Source organism: Amblyraja radiata, chromosome 10 (assembly GCF_010909765.2).
Source record: "Amblyraja radiata isolate CabotCenter1 chromosome 10, sAmbRad1.1.pri, whole genome shotgun sequence".
NCBI lineage: Eukaryota > Metazoa > Chordata > Chondrichthyes > Rajiformes > Rajidae > Amblyraja > Amblyraja radiata.
The window spans coordinates 56,111,665-56,128,626 of NC_045965.1; the positions used below are offsets into that span (position 1 = coordinate 56,111,665).

The 16,962-nt window shown below is 45.3% G+C and overlaps 1 protein-coding gene across 1 annotated transcript in view; it reads left to right on the forward strand.

Annotated features, from left to right (window-relative positions):
- Positions 1-12,015, forward strand: part of f3 (coagulation factor III, tissue factor) — a 36,184-nt gene extending 24,169 nt beyond the window's left edge. Inside the window, exons 3-6 of the mRNA XM_033028914.1 lie at positions 2,840-3,030; positions 3,817-3,998; positions 6,271-6,427; positions 11,346-12,015. Coding sequence (XP_032884805.1) covers positions 2,840-3,030; positions 3,817-3,998; positions 6,271-6,427; positions 11,346-11,482 — 667 coding nt within the window. The 3' untranslated portion in view covers positions 11,483-12,015. The remainder of the gene's footprint in view (positions 1-2,839; positions 3,031-3,816; positions 3,999-6,270; positions 6,428-11,345) is intronic.
- The last annotated feature ends 4,947 nt before the right edge of the window (positions 12,016-16,962 follow it).

Here is a 16,962-nt window from a genome sequence, read left to right on the forward strand (position 1 = left end):
GTTAGTAAGCATTCCTTGATTTCTGAGGAATGTTTAACATTAGAGTTCTAATTGTTTCATTTAGAGGTTTTTTTCACCCACAGGGACTTGGTAACAAAAATGACCTCTTCCTGTTATGTTTATTTCTGCAATTCATTACTTCAGACATGCCAGGAGATTCCTTCCCCATCAAAAAAAGGCCAAGTTCAATGCTAGCAACAGCCTGTCTGTGTACCCTATTGTACTTGGATTGTATTAGTTATTTAAATTGTATTAGTTATTTATGTTATGACATCGGATGGAAGCTGCAAACCAAATCTCGTTGCTCTTATGTGCAATAACAATAAAATATATTATTATTATTATTATTATTAATAAGGTATAATTGCAATCATGTATGCCCATTCCAACGAGAAAGACTATATGATACAATAGAATTTTATTTATCCCAGGAGGGAAATTGATCTGCCGACAGTCATTAAACATAGATACATGAAATATTAAATTAACGAGTGGAAAGGATTGGGGATGTGCAAAGATTTGGGAGTGGAGTCGGTCTACCCTATGACAGAAGGGGGGGTGAGATATACACAGGGAAGAAGGATCTCCTGTGGCGTTCTGTCCTGCATCTTTGTGGAACCAGTCTGTTGCTGAAGGTGCTCCTCAGGTTGACCAGTGCTTCATGGAGGGGGGTGAGCTGCATTGCCCGCAGTTTGAGGAGCATCCTTCCTTCCAAGACCACCCCCCGTGAATCCAACTCCGACCCCAGGATGGAGCCAGCCTTCCTGATGAGCTTGTTAATCCTGATCTCGATTGATTTGATGTGAGATGGTGCAGACATTGCACTAAATCACCCTATGGGGTATGTTCTGTCCTGTTCTACAATACACTCATTGTTTCCACATCTCTCCACGCCACCCACAAACACTCTGCCTGTCTCAGCTCCAACCCACAGCCATGTGCTCATGACCTTGATGTGGTATTGGATTCTAGGATCCGTTTTTTTTTTTTAACCCATCCCACCACATTAAAGGGGCTGCATACATGCAACTTATTGTCGGTGTCAAGTGCATGCCATGTCTTGGTATTTATAAGTGGGGGCGGGCCAGTAAATTGGGGAAGAGGGTGAGGCATTAATGTTGTCAAGCTGGAAAGGGTGTTGAGAAGATTTACGAGGATGTTGCCAGGACTTGAGGGCCTGAGCTTTAGGGAGAGGTTGAGCAGGTTAGGACTGTTCTTTGGAGCGCAGGAGGATGAGGGGCGATCATATAGAGGTGTATAAGATCATGACGGCAATAGATAAAGGTTAATGCACAGTCTTTTACCCAGAGATGGGGAATTGAGAACCAGAGGATATAGGTTTAAGGTGAGGGGGAGAGGGGGGAGGAGAATTACTAGGAACCTGAGAGGTGACTTGTTTACACAAAGAGTGGTTGGTTATGGAACGAGCTGCTGGAGGAGGTAGTTGATACAGATACCATCACAACATTTAGGAATCATTTAGACAGGTACATGGATACAAAAGGTTTAGTGGGATACGGGCCAAATGCAGGCAGGTGGGACTAGTGTAGATGGGGTATTTCGATGGGCAACTTGGGCCAAAGGGCCTGTTTTCATGCTGTATGACTTAATAAATGCTCTTGAAATGACTCAAACTGGGATTTCCTACATAATAAGGAGCAAACTTGTTTTGCCAGAACCGAAGAGGAAGGAGAGTGGGTTGCTCTGTACTTTTTCAAGGTCATGTCATATGTACCCCAGCACCGTATCCCTGCCTTTTCCCCATATTCCTTCATTCCCTCGATGCCCATAAGACAATCAATCTCTTCCATAGAATCACACAGCACGGAAATAGGCCCTTCAGCCCAACTCATCAGGGTAGTGCTAGTGTACAGGGATCGCTGGTCGGCACGGACCCGGTGGGCTGAAGGGCCTGTTTCCACGTTGTATCTCCAAATTAAGCTAAACTGATTTGATGGCTGCTGTAGATGAATAGCGGTGAGAGTAAGCGATGCACCCATTACCTTCTGCAGCTTGTAATCAGAAGAGCTTGATGGATTAGTTCAAGTAAACACCTCCAGATGAATAGCGGTGAGAGTAAGCGATGTACCCATTACCTTCTGCAGCTTGTAATCAGAAGAGCTTGATGGATTAGTTCAAGTAAACACCTCCAGATGAATAGCGGTGAGAGTAAGCGATGTACCCATTACCTTCTGCAGCTTGTAATCAGAAGAGCTTGATGGATTAGAAGGATTAGAGGATTAGTTATTTAACCCCGACAACCTCCACATTCCACTCCCTGGTTAACTGGTTCCAATAGACTGTTTCCTCCACTGCGATCTTCTTAAAGGAGGGATGTGTTTACATTGCACTAAACTCTTGATGTTAGATTTTGTTGGAGATGTGGCGGCACGGTGGCGTAGCGGTAGAGTTGCCACCTTACAGCGCCAGGGACCCGGGTTTGATCATGACTACGGGTGCTTGTCTGTACGGTCTCCCCGTGACCTGCGTGGTTTTTCTCCAAATTCTTCGGCTTCCTCCCACTCTCCAAAGACGTACAAGTTTGTAGGTTAATTGGCTTGGTATAAATGTAAATTGTCCCTAGTGTGTGTAGGATAGTGTTAGTGTGTGGAGATCGCTGGTCAGCGCAGACTCGGTGGGCCGAAGGGCCTGCTTTCTCGCTGTATCTCTAAGCCAAACTAAACTAAACTGGTTGCTATGGGCTGTTTGCTCTAATGCTCTCCCCTTAAACTAGGGAGGTGTTTACTTGAACAATAAACTCGACGTAAATTTTGTTTGGGGTGGGAACCGAATGCTTATTTCCATTGTAATATTAGAGTGAATGATGTTTTTTTTGTAGCATTAAATCTAACTGGATTAAAAAGCCTGAATGCACCCAGATACAAACAACAAGATGTGACCTGACCAACGTGTTGCAGAATGTGTCCGACACCTACACTGCAGAGGTACTGAGCTACCCTCCTGGTGACACAGAGGAAAACGAAGACCCTCCTGTCGCCAAATCACCTCCAATCCAGCTCTTAAAGGACAGTAAGTGTTGTCAACTATCCTGCAGTGTGGGGAGCTCTCCAAATAGAACAGTGAATTCTCCAATTTTAGGTGACCTTTAACAACCCCCTGCTGGCTTTATCTTGCACTAAACGTTATTCCCTTTATCCTGTATCTGTTCACCTTCGAAGGCTCGATTGAAATCATGTATTGCCTTTCAGGTTGAAGATGGGTCTCGACCCGAAATGTCACCCATTCCTTCTCTCCAGAGATGCTGAGTTACTCCAGCATTTTGTGCCTATCTTCTGTTTAAACTAGCCCCTGTCCCACTTAGGAAACCTGAACAGAAACCTCTGGAGACTTTGCGCCCCACCCAAGGCTCCCGGAGGTTCCAGGGGATTTTTGTCAGTCTCCCTACCTGCAACCTCCGGGAACCGCACGGAAACCTTGGGTGGGGCGCAAAGCCTCCAGAGGTTTCCGTGGGGCTAGTGGAGTCAAGGGATATGGGGAGAAGGCAGGCACGGGTTATTGATAGGGGATGATCAACCATGATCACAATGAATGGCAGTGCTGGCTCGAAGGGCCGAATGACCTCATCCTGCACCTATTTTCTATGTTTCTATGTCTACAAGAAAGGAAAGGGAAAAAAGTGTATGACACTGATATCTGTATTGTTTGCTGTTACATTTAATTGTATAATAATCGTGCTATATTTTTTAATAACACATTATTAAACCAACAAAAGAGTATTCTCGTTCGTAATACTTTGTGTGTGTGTGTGTGTGTGTGTGTGTGTGTATAATACATTGGCTTCTGTTTGTACTCTAGCCATGATTGGACAACCGAGTTTCACAGTCACCCGAAACAGCACCTCGGAAATTCAACTGAAAATAGACGATCCTTACACATACATCCGTTTTTTAAATCACACTCGAAAAACACTACGGGATATCTATGGGTCTGGGCTCGAGTACAAAGTGTTTTATTGGAAGGACGGCACAAGTGGCAAGGTACGTCCAAAGTTGTTTTTTTTTTTGGTTAAATGTGGAATATACTCCACCCCGATCCATTGAGAACCAAATAGTGTCATCATTATTTAACTGGCCCAAAAATAACTGCAGATGCTGGAAATCCTTAACAGGTCAGGCAGCGTGGATTCCGGGAGAAAAACGGAGTATAGGTGTCAGGTTGATAACCTTTCATCAGAAAGGTCGTCTTCTCCTTTCGTGTCCATCTTCCATGTTTCAAATGTCAACATCGCTGTCATCGTCTGTCCTGAAAAGGATGCAAGCATCCGGAGACAGTCAGTGGGAGCCATCACTTATTGCAATAGATGATGGTGGTAGCAGAATTAGCTCGGGATACTTCCAGTTTCCAGCCCCCCGCGACGTGGTCGCTTCTGCTGTGGGGCCAGAACGGTCGTAAGAGTCATACATCATGGAAACAGGCCCTTCAGCCCAACTCGAGCATGCTGGCATAGATGTTGAGCTAAGCTAGGGTGGGAATTGTGGAGAGAACTGCGCCGTTAGAATCATAGAGTGATACAGCGTGGAGACAGGCCCTTTGGCCTAACTTGCCCACACCGGCCGACATGTCCCAGCTACACAAGTCCCACCTGCCTGCATTTGGCCCATACCCCTCCAAGCCTGTCCTATCCATGTAACTGTTTCTTACAAGTCATGATAGTCCCAGCCTCAACTACCTCCTCTAGCAGCTTGTTCCATACACTCACCACCCTTTGTGTGAAAAAGTTATCCCTTAGATCCCTATTGAATCTAAAAGATCCCATTCATCTTAAATCTATGTCCTCTGGTCCTCGATTCTCCTACTCTGGCCAAAAGACTGTGCATCTGCCCGATCTATACCTCTCATGATTTTATACACCTTTGTAAGATATTATCCCTTATTGTCCTGCGCTCCAAGGAATAGAGACCCAGCCTACTCAACCTCTCCCTATAGCTCACACCCTCGAATCCTGGCAACATCCTCGTAAATTTTCTTTGTACCTTTTCTAGCTTGACAATATCATTCCTATTATATGGTGCCCAGAACTGAACACAATACTTTATATGCAGCCTTACTGTCCTTCCATTTTGTCATAAACATGGGCAGCAGTTCATTCTGTGGGAATCAAACATAGCTCTGGTGAAATTTCCCTACTGTGTTAGGATAAACATTTATGTGTTTAAGAAGGAACTGCAGATGCTGGAAAATCGAAGGTACACAAAAATGCTGGAGAAACTCAGCGGGTGCAGCAGCATCTATGGAGCGAAGGAAATAGGCAACGTTTCGGGCCAAAACCCTTCTTCAGATTGAAGAAGGGTTTCGGCCCGAAACGTTGCCTATTTCCTTCGCGCCATAGATGCTGCTGGACCCGCTGAGTTTCTCCAGCATTTTAGTGTACCTAGGATAAACATTGTCCAGTTAACTTGATCATTTGGTGATAAGGACATGTTTTTGAGGGAAAAATTACAGAATGGACTGCCACGATGGCTCAGCGGTAGAGTTGCTGCCTTGCAACGCCGCAGATCTGGGCTCAATCCCGATCTAAGGGTGCTGTCTGTACAGAGTTTGTACATTCTCCCCATGGCCGCGCGCGTTTCCTCCGAGATCTTTGGTTTCTGTTTCCTCCCACACTCCAAAGACGCACAGGTTTGTAGGTTAATTGGCTCGGTATAAGTGTAAATTGTCACTAGTGTGTGTAGGATAGTTTTAGTGTGGGGGGGTTCGCTGGTCAGTGCGGTCTCGTTGGGCCGAAGGGTCTCTTTCCTCGTTGTATCTCTAAACTAAACTAAACTAAGAATGCTGGATCACAATAGTTAACTTTGTAAATAAGTGAATGTGACCAAACATGCATTTATGCTATCAAAAATAAATATTAAAATGCTGCAAGCTTTCCATACGTACAGCAGTCTCTTGATTGACTATAAAACAGACACAAAATGCTGGAGTAACCCAGCGGGACAGGCAGCATTTCTGGATAGAAGGAATGGGTGACGTTTCAGGTCGAGACCCTTCTTCAGACGGAGAGTCAGGGGAGAGGGAGACACAGAGATGTGATCCTAGTCTGACAAGTTACTGCAAATAAAGAAGTAAACAGTCATTCATATTACGTGTAAATTATTCCAACACAGGTCCCATTTGCCCATATTTACAGTAACTCGGATTCAATCCCATTATCAAATATATTTGAAAATTACATTGGAAAATGGATATATTCCAATACATTGGAAAACGGATGAGGAAGCATGTACTCATAAATAATATTTTTTTTCTTAACAGAAAATTAAAATTGCAAAAGAGCAAGTGATATTAATGGATGTTGACCCTGGCTTTAGTTACTGTTTCTCCATTCAACCCCATATCACATCACCGTATAAGAAAGGCCAAGAAAGCGAGGGCAAATGCTCATCCTCTGAAGATCGTTCTCCTTTTGAAGGTATGTTCTTCATTGAGATTGACTCTAGTCGGAACACCGTCTATTCTGCCTCCTGAAATAAAGATTGCACGCAATACAAATTTCCACCCTGCACGGGCGCAGTTAAACACTGTCGTGGTGGCCAATTAAGTACTTTTGAAGTGTAGAAAGGAACTGCAGATGCTGGTATATACCGAAGATAGACACAAAGTGCTGGAGTAAATCAGCGGGTCAGGCAGCGTCTCTGGAGAAAAAGGATAGGTGACGTTTTGGGTCGGACTCGAAACGTCTGAAGAAGGGTCCCGACCCCAAACGTCACCCATCTTTTTTCCCCAGAGATGCTGCCTGACCCATTGAGTTACTCCAGCACTTTGTGTCTTTTTTAAGTACTTATGAAGTATAGTTGCTCAAGTTAGTTTTGAGATACAGCATGGAAACACGTCCTTTTGCGAGTTTGCACCGACCAGCAATCCATGCACACTAGCATTATCCTACACACTAGCAACAACTACAATTTTACCAAGCCAATTAGCCTACAAACCTGTATGTCTTTGAAGTTCATGTTCATAAATGATAGGAGCAGAATCAGGCCATTTGGCCGAGTAAGTCTACTCCGCCATTCAATCGTGGTTGATCTATCTCTCCCTCCTAACCTTGTTCTCCTGCCTTCTCCCCATAACCCCTGACACTGAAACTAATCCAGAATCTATCTACCTATGCCTTAAATATATCCATTGACTTGGCCTCCACAGCCATCTGTGGGAATGAATTCCACAGATTCACCACCCTCTGACTAAGGAAATTCCTCCTCATCTCCTTCCTGAAGGAACGTCTTTTAATTCTGAGGCTGTGACTTCTGGTCCTGGACTCTCCCATGAGTGGACACATCCTCTCCACATCCACTCCATCCAGGCCTTTCACTGTTCTGTAAGTTTCAATGAGGTCACTCCTCATCCATCTATACTCCAGCGAGTACAGGCCCAGTACCATCAAACGCTCATCATATGTTAACCGCATTCCTGGGATCATTCTCGTAAACCTCCTCTCGACCCTCTCCAGAGCCAGCGCGTCCTTCCTCAGATATGGGGCCCAAAATTGCTCACAATACTCCAAATGCAGCCTGACCAGCGCCTTGTAGAGACTCAGCTTTATATCCCTGTAAGAAGGGGCCTGACTGAAATTGTCAGTTAACTTAACTATGTTCCTTGCTTCCCAGTATTTATCCCTTACATTGTCCAAATATGAAAATGATACTACTTTATGTGCAGGGAGCAGGATAAAGAAATTTGCAACTAATACAAAAAAACAGGAGACATTGCTGGGAGTGAGGCAGAGCATCTGGTCTATTTAAGCGGAAAAGTGGCAAACTGGATTTAATCCAGAGGTGATGGAGGAGATTCAATGGAGATGCTCAAAGTCGTGAATGTTTTGTCAGAGTACCCAAGAGGAAACTCTTTCCAGGGTCAGCACTGTTGATGATCAGTGGGCATGGATTTACAGTGATGGCCAATAAAGCCAGAGGTAACATGAGGAAGTATTACTTAGTATTTTAATATCTTCTGAAATCAATCTACAGTGCAGTGGCTTTAGCACGGCACAGCTGGTAGAGCTGCTGCCTCCCAGCGCCAGAGACCCGAGTTCGATCCTGACCTCTGGTCCTGTCTGTGTGTCGTTTGCATGTTGTCCCTGTGACCTTGTGGGTTTCCTCCGGGTGCTCTGGTTTCTCCCCACATCCCAAAGATGTGGAGATTTGTAGGTGAACTGACCTCTGTAAATTGCCCCCAGTGTGTAGAGAGTGGATGTGAGAGTGGGATAACATAGAATTAGTGTGAATGGATGATCGATGGTCAGCGTGGACTCGGTGGGCCGAAGGGCCTGTTCGAGGCTGTATCTCTAAACTAATCCTTCTAAACTAAGCAATGTCTGAAAAGGTGACGGAAACAGATTTAATAATAGCCCCCCCAAAAGGTAGTTGAGTGGATATTTGAAGGTGAGAAGTTTACAGGACTAATTAATTAAGCAGCTCACTTAATGAGCCAAGCAGGCATCATGACTCTCTCCTCCTGCCCATTCCGAGCTCCTATGAACAGTAGACACAAAATGCTGGAATAACTCAGCGGGACAGGCAGCATCTCTGGAGAGAAGGAGCGGGTGACGTTTTGGGCCAAGACATTTCTTCTGACTCTGACTCTGACTTTGACTTGCGGGGGGAAATCAGAATCTCTTCACAGCAGTTTTTAGATTTTCACAATCCCATTCACCTGCTTTGTATTAGCTGGAAGCAGCAGGGCACATGACGGGATAAATAATAATGTTCAAATAAATATATAATCCCCGTCAGCACGACAGATTATTCAGTTTCACGGAGGTCAATTTCGATACCCGTGGCGGGCGATCCAGGCCCGCTGTTGAGATATGGCCATGGCTCATCAGGAGCTTCTGTCACCCTGTGTGGTTTCCTGGGAGTTTCTGTCACCCTGCAGAGCAGTTTGTAGGCTGCGTCATTGCCATGCACCCTCTGACTTCATTAATCTAGGTGGTAGTAATCAGGGCATTGAGAAAAGGCCATAAGCGATAGGAGCAGAATTAGGCCATTCGGCCCATCAAGTCTACTCCACCATTCAATCAAGTTCAAGTTCAAGTGAGTTTATTGTCATGTGTCCCTGATAGGACAATGAAATTCTTGCTTTGCTTCAGCACAACAGAACATAGTAGGCATTGACTACAAAACAGATCAATGTGTCCATATACCATTATATAAATATATACACACATGAATAAATAAAATGATAAAGTGCAAATAACAGATAATTGGTTATTAATAATCAAAGTTTTGTCCGAGCCAGGTTTAATAACCTGATGGCTGTGGGGAAGTAGCTATTCCTGAACCTGGTTGTTGCAGTCTTCAGGCTCCTGTACCTTCTACCTGAAGGTAGCAGGGAGATGAGTGTGTGGCCAGGATGGTGTGGGTCCTTGATGTTACTGCCAGCCTTTTTGAGGCAGCGACTGCGATAGATCCCCTCGATGGAAGGGAGGTCAGAGCCGATGATGGACTGGGCAGTGTTTACTACTTTTTGTAGTCTTTTCCTCTCCAGGGCGCTCAAGTTGCCGAACCAAGCCACGATGCAACCGGTCAGCATGCTCTCTACTGTGCACCTGTACTGTCACGGCTGACCTATCTCTCCCTCCTAACCCCATTCTCTTGCCTTCTCCCCATCGTCCTTGACACCTGCACTAATCAAGAATCTATCTATCTCTGCCTTAAAAACATCCATTGACTTGGCCTCCGCAGCCTTCTGTGGCAATTAATTCCACAGATTCACCACCCTCCGAGTGGTGAATTCCTCCCCATCTCCTTCCTGAAGGAACGTCCTTGAATTCTGAGGCTGTGACCTCTGGTCCTAGACTCTCCCGCCAGTGAAAACATCCTCTCCGATCCACTCTATCCAGGCCTTTCACTATTTGTAGTGCTGAAGAATCCTTGGTAAATGGAAACCCAGCTTCAGTAGTGAGAGTGGCTGCAGCATGGTGGTTGCAGTATTAATAAACCTTAGACCTAGACTAATATGAATATATCAATGCCAAAGTGACTCCTGTCCATATATTTAAATACAGAACCAGCATTCACCGGGTTAATTTTGTGAAAGCGTATCTCCATTTACACAATGAAAGCCAGATTACTGGGAGGCCAGGATTCATCAAACGTAATATTATGGTCAATAGGGCAGCACAGTGGTGCAGCAGTGGAGTTGCTGCCTAATGCCCCTGTCCCACTTAGGAAACCTGAACGGAAACCTCTGGAGACTTTGCGCCCCACCCAAGGTTTCCGTGCGGTTCCTGGAGGTTTTTGTCAGTCTCCCTACCTGCAACCTCCGGAAACCGCACGGATACCTTGGGTGGGGCGCAAAGTCTCCAGAGGTTTCTGTTCAGGTTTACTAAGTGGGACAGGGGCAATGACACCAACAGAGACCCGGGTTTGATTTTCCCTGTGACTGCGTGGGTTTTCTCCGGCTGCTCTGGTCTCCTCCCACACTCCAAAGACATGCAGGTCTGCAGGCTAATTGGCTTCGGTAAAAATTGTAAACTGTCCACAGTGTGTAGGATAGTGTCGGTGTACGGAGGGGATCGCAGGTCAGCACGGACTCGGTGGGCCGAAGGGCTTGTTTCCGCGCTGTCTTTCTAAACTAAAAAAACCTTTGTTAGAACCTGAAAGGCCAAACTCACTACTCAACTATAAATGTATTAATTACGTTTTTCTCCTGTATTTTGATGCAGTTCCAGAGTTCACATTTCACTTCCTTCTCTCGCAATTAGCGCATGGATTATAAACAATAGAGAATAGGTGCAGGAGTAGGCCATTCGTCCCGTCAAGCCAGCACCGCCACTCAATGTGATCATGGCTGTTCATCCCCAATCCGTACCCCGTTCCTGCCTTCTCCCCATATCCCCTGACTCCACTATCTTTAAGAGCCCTATCTAGCTCTCTCTTGACAGTATCCAGAGAACCGGTCTCCACCGCCCTCTGAGGCAGAGAATTCCACAGACTCACCACTCTCCATTCTAAATGGCTTACCCCTTATTCTTAAACTGTGGCCCCTGGTTCTGGACTCCCCCAACATTGGAAACATGTTTCCTGCTTCGAGTGTGTCCAAACCCTTAATAATCTTATATGTTTCAATAAGATCCCCTCGCATCCTTCCAAACTCCAGAGTGTACAAGCCCAGACACTCCATTCTCTCAGCCTATATCCCGGGAATTAACCTTGTAATTTCATAAGGTCATAAGGGAAAGGAGTAGAATTAGGCCGTTCGGCCCATCAAGTCTCCCCTGCCATTCAATCATGGCTGATCTATCTCTCCCTCCTAACCTAATTGTCCTGCTTTCTCCCCATAACCTCTAACACCTGTGCCCCTCTCTCTCTCTCTCTCACCCCATCTAGATATCGGTACCGGTGCCTATGCTTTGATGGCACTCGGAGTCCTGCTGCTCATCGTGGTGGTGATCGGGATAACGGTGTGCATGTGCCGTCGAAAGACTCCCCACACCCTCGCTGAAGCCAATCCTCTAACGGCTTAGACCCAACGTGGAGGACCTGGGATTTTTTAGCAGAACCGGCCGTTGTTCCAGGAGCTGGGGGCAGGGTTTTCCTACCCTGATGGTCAGAAGCAAAATGGTTCTTTGTGCATTCACGCCTTACAGTACGCGGCCGACCCTTCCCAGCTGGACGGGGAAAAAGAAAGATTTGTTTCTGTGAAACTCTAGGATTTATCCAGGTACTAAACACATGCAGAACGGTTTCTGCAATCTTCTAAAGCACTAATAAGGAAACTCTCGATGACTGATAAGGCTCTTTCATATATTATTCTCTGTTGGTTTCTGGGTTGTACTGTGATGCTGTGAAACTTACAGATGTTGTAAATGTATTTAATAACTAAATCTTAATTATTTTTCTTCGCAATGACGGGGCACCTTAAGGAATCTTTTGTATATTGGTGTTTATTTATCTCAAATATCTTTCAAAGGGGAATTTATCTTTTGTATGAGTATTTTAAAACTTTTTTAATAAAAAAAAACTGACGGTACTTAATAAATGATGGTGACGGGAATAATGAAAATGTTCAGAGTCTTATTTTAAATTGTTACCTATTTGCTGGAAGGGATTTGTACCCACTGAGTTCGACTTTAAATTTGGGTACTGCTATCACAGTGTTTTATTGTCATATGTCCCAGATAGAACAATGAAATTCTTACTTGCAGCAGCACAACAGAATATGTAAACATAGTACACTGTAAACAATATAATAAACGAGAAAAAAAAGTTCAGTGTGTGTGTGTATATACATACAGCGGGGAAACAGGCCCAACTTGCCCACACCGACCAATATGTCCCATCTACACTAGTCCCACCTGCCTGTGTTTGGCCCATATCTCTCTAAACCTGTCTTATCCATGTACCTGTCTAATTGTTTCTGCCTCATAAGGACATAAGTGATAGGAGCGGAATTATGCCATTCGGCCCATCTAGTTTATTCTGCCATTCAATCGTGGTTGATCTATCTCTCTCTGTCCTACCCCATTCTCCTGCCTTCTCCCCATAGGCCCTGACGCCCATACTAATCAAGACTATATCTATCTCTGCCTTAGAAATATCCATTGACTTGGCCTCCACAGCCTTCTGTGGCAAGGAATTCCACAGACTTCTTCAACTACTTCCTCTGGCAGCTCATTCCATACACCCACCAACATCTGTGTGAAAGTGTAAACGTGTCAGTAACAGTATCACTGTGCTTCTGCGCACGCATCCATGGTATTTTCCTTTCGCCCTATTGCTGTCTCTTCTTCTGAAGATACTATTTCTTTCTTTCTGATTCACATGACAGTTGTGTGTTTTTATAAATATCTAAGCAAATATTAAATGAGAACTCTGCTTATTTTCAATCCATTTCCATGGTGCATAACATATCGCCATTGGAAAGACACCACAAGAGAGCTGTAACAATGATTCCGAAATTAAATGACCTTGGTCATCTCTGTGTGGAGCTGCAAGTGATGGGCAAGGTCCTCCATGAATATTTCTCCTCTGTTTTACTGCGAGGAAAAAAAATATGTATAGAAGTTGAGTATAGAACCATGAGTATAGAAGTTGGGAGGTCATGTGGCAGTAATATCAGACGTCGTTGATGAGGCTGAATTTAGACTATTGTGTTCATTTCTGGGCATCATGTTATAGGAAAAATGGTGTCAAGCTGAAAAAGGTGAGAAGATTTGTGATGATGTTGTCAGGACTCAAGGGCCTGAGCTTTCGGGAGCACTGGAGCAGGCTAGGACTTGATTCCTCTGAGCGGAGGAGGATGAGGGGCGATCTTATAGAGGTGTACAAAGTCATGAGAGGAATAGATCTGGAAATGCACAGATTCTCTTGGATAGAGTAGTGGAATCGAGAACCAGATGGCATAGGTTTAAGGTACAATACAATACAATACAATACAATACAATATTTATTACATGTCATTTGAACCTCAGTGAGGCTCAAATGAAACTCCGTTTCCACAGCCATATAAACAAAGACAATTGAGGGCAAAAGATTTAATAAGAACCTAATGGGTAACTTTTTCACACAAAGGGTGGTGGGTGTGTGAAATGAGCTGCTGGAGGAGGTAGTTGAGTCAGTTTATTGCTACGTTTAAGAAACATTCAGAAAGGTACATGGATGGGAAGGGTTTAGAGGGATATGGGCCAAAGTTCAATACAATACAATCAGTTTTATTCGTCACATTGCACATAAAGTGCAAGTGAAATGAATTTGTCATGAATTTGTCAGCAGCGGTACAATGAGAAAGGACACACAATACACGATAACAATTTAACACAAACATCCACCACAGTGATGAATGCTGTGGTGGATGTTTGTGTTAAATTGTTATCGAAGGCACAAAAATTGGCCAGTCCTCCTCCATTTTCCCCCGTGGTCGGGACCTCAACCTTCCGCAGCCGTTGCTGCGGGCGTGCAGATGATAAAAGGACAAGGTAAAAGTCAAGGTAAGTCCAGAAACGGCTCCTCCCCACCGGAGACCGCGGCTTCGGGCTGGTGTAGATTTAAATTTCGTGCCGCAGCCAGAAGCACCACGGACCGCAGGGCCGGCGATTAAGGCGTATGATGATAAATAGATCTCTCGGGCCTGATCCAAGGACACTGTGGGACGATATAGAAGAAATTGCAGAAGCCCTGCCAGATGCATGAACCCTTGCTAAATATGGGTGAGGTACCTGAAGACTGGACGGTGGCTAATGTTGTGCCTCTATTTAAGAAGAGGCTGCAAGAAGGGCAGTATTTTACCCAGAGTAGGGGAATCAGGCAAAGGACATAAGGATCTATGGACAGGTTTTAGGTGTGATGAGGAAGATTTAATAGGAACCTAAGAGGCAACTTTTTCACACAGAGGGTAATGGGTATGTTTACAGTGCTGCCAGAGGAGGTAGTTGAGGCAGAGACTATAACATCATTTAAAAGACATCTGGACAGGTACATAGAAACAGAGAAACATAGAAATTAGGTGCAGGAGTAGGCCATTCGGCCCTTCGAGCCTGCACCGCCATTCAATATGATCATGGCTGATCATCCAACTCAGTATCCCGTACCTGCCTTCTCTCCATACCCTCTGATCCCCTTAGCCACAAGGGCCACATCTAACTCCCTCTTAAATATAGCCAATGAACTGGCCTCGACTACCCTCTGTGGCAGAGAGTTCCAGAGATTCACCACTCTCTGTGTGAAAAAATTTCTTCTCATCTCGGTTTTAAAGGATTGCCCCCTTATCCTTAAGCTGTGACCCCTTGTCCTGGACTTCCCCAACATCGGGAGCAATCTTCCTGCATCTAGCCTGTCCAACCCCTTAAGAATGTTGTAAGTTTCTATAAGATCCCCTCTCAATCTCCTAAATTCTAGAGAGTATAAACCAAGTCTATCCAGTCTTTCTTCATAAGACAGTCCTGACATCCCAGGAATCAGTCTGGTGAACCTTCTCTGCACTCCCTCTATGGCAATAATGTCCTTCCTCAGATTTGGTGACCAAAACTGTACGCAATACTCCAGGTGTGGTCTCACCAAGACCCTGTACAACTGCAGTAGAACCTCCCTGCTCCTATACTCAAATCCTTTTGCTATGAAAGCTAAACATGGACAGGACCAGCGATCTCCGCACACTAACACTATCCTTTGGGAAGATCTCGGAGAAAACCCACACGATCACAGGGAGACCATACAAACTCCGTACAGATGGCACCGGTAGTCTGGTTCGAACCCGTGTCTCCGGCACAGTAAGGCAGCAACTCTACCGCTGCGCCACCGTGCTGCTGAGGTCTTCGGTTTCCTCCACACTCCAAAGACGTACAGGTTTGTAGGTTAATTGGCTTGGTGTAAAAATGTCAAAACGTTGTCCCTAGTGTGCGTAGGGTAGTGTTAATGTGCAGGGATTGCTGGTCGGTACAGGCCCAGTGGGCCGAAGGGCCTCTTTCCGCGCTGTATCTCTGAACTAAAAAAGCTATTCTCAACTAAAAAAGCTAAACCTCAGTGGTCATCCTGCCTTCTATAAAGCTGTTTTGTTCACTTTAACAGTCATCAAAAGTCAGCTTAACAACCAAAAGCCTTCCCTTTGAACATAGACCAAACAAGGATTAGTACCCAAAGATAGACACAAATAGCTGGAGTAACTCATCGGGACAGGCAGCATCTCTGGAGAGAAGGAATGGGTGACGTTTCGGGTCGAGACCCTTCTGCAGACCCAATGATTCCCAACTGAGTAATGGCTGTGACTCACAGTCTAATCACCATCACCAGGTGGAGTTTGCTGCAGCCAGCAATTTTCTCAGTCCTGTCCGAGGTTTAAACTGATTTCCCCGAAAGAAAATAACTCCTCCTGGTGGGCGGCACGGTGGTGCAGCGGTAAAGTTGTTGCCGTACAGCGCTAGAGACCTGGGATCAATCCTGGCTACGGGTGCTGTCTGTACGGAGTTTGTACGTTCTCCCCGTGACCCGCGTGGATTCAGTTTCCACTCACACTCCAAAGATGTACAGGTTTGTAGGTTAATTGGCTTGGTATAAATGTAAAAATTGCCTCTAGTGTGTGTAGGATAGTGTTAGTGTGCGGGGATCGGTGGTCAGTGCGGACTCGGTGGGCCGAAGGGCCTGTCTCCGCACTGTATCTCTAAACTTAGCTAAACTAAAATAGAAACCTAAGGGGTAATTTTTGCACACAAAGTGTGGTGGGTGTGTGGAACCGGCTGCTGCAGGAGGAAGTTGAGGCTGGGACTATCGCAACATTTAAGAAATATTTAGACAGGTACATGGATAGGACAGGTTTAGAGAGATATGGGCCAAACGCAGGCTGGTGGGACGTTGGTCGGTGTGGGCAAGTTGGGCCGATGGGCCCGTTTTCACACTGAATGTCTGCACGAAAGTCAACCTGTGAAGGTGGATTCATATCCTGATGAAAAGCCTATATAATATTTTAAGAGAATCTGGTGCTCAAGAGGAAGCATGCTCACGCTGAGCAAGGAAACAGCTTTGCCAGCTCAGCGTATTTCCCATGGTCAGAGTGCATCTCAGCTATGCGACTTAAACCTGACCTTACAAAGAGCCCCTCAGCACTGTGACAATCTCCCTTTCATACATCGAGAGGGACTGCTGGTTATCACAGCTTTAAAGATTATAACTGATCCCTCGGGGAATGTGGTGTGGTGACGCACTGTGGGAATGTTTTTGTACGGAGATAAGTAATGGCTAAAGGGCCTGTCCCACTTCCCCGAGTTACTCACGAATTCTCCCGTGTTTTCCCCTTGATACAAACTTGGAGATGCCAGCCGTTGGTACTCGGGGCTATTTTTTTCAACATGCTGAAAAAACGTCCCGACTTACCCGATGCCCCGAGTACTTACGGCTGGCATTACGAGCCGCTACATGATATCTACGGGCTCGCTACGGACATTCCCCGAGTTTGAATCAAGTGAAAACCTCGGGTGAATTTGTGAGAAACTCAGGAAAGTGGGACTGGGGCTTT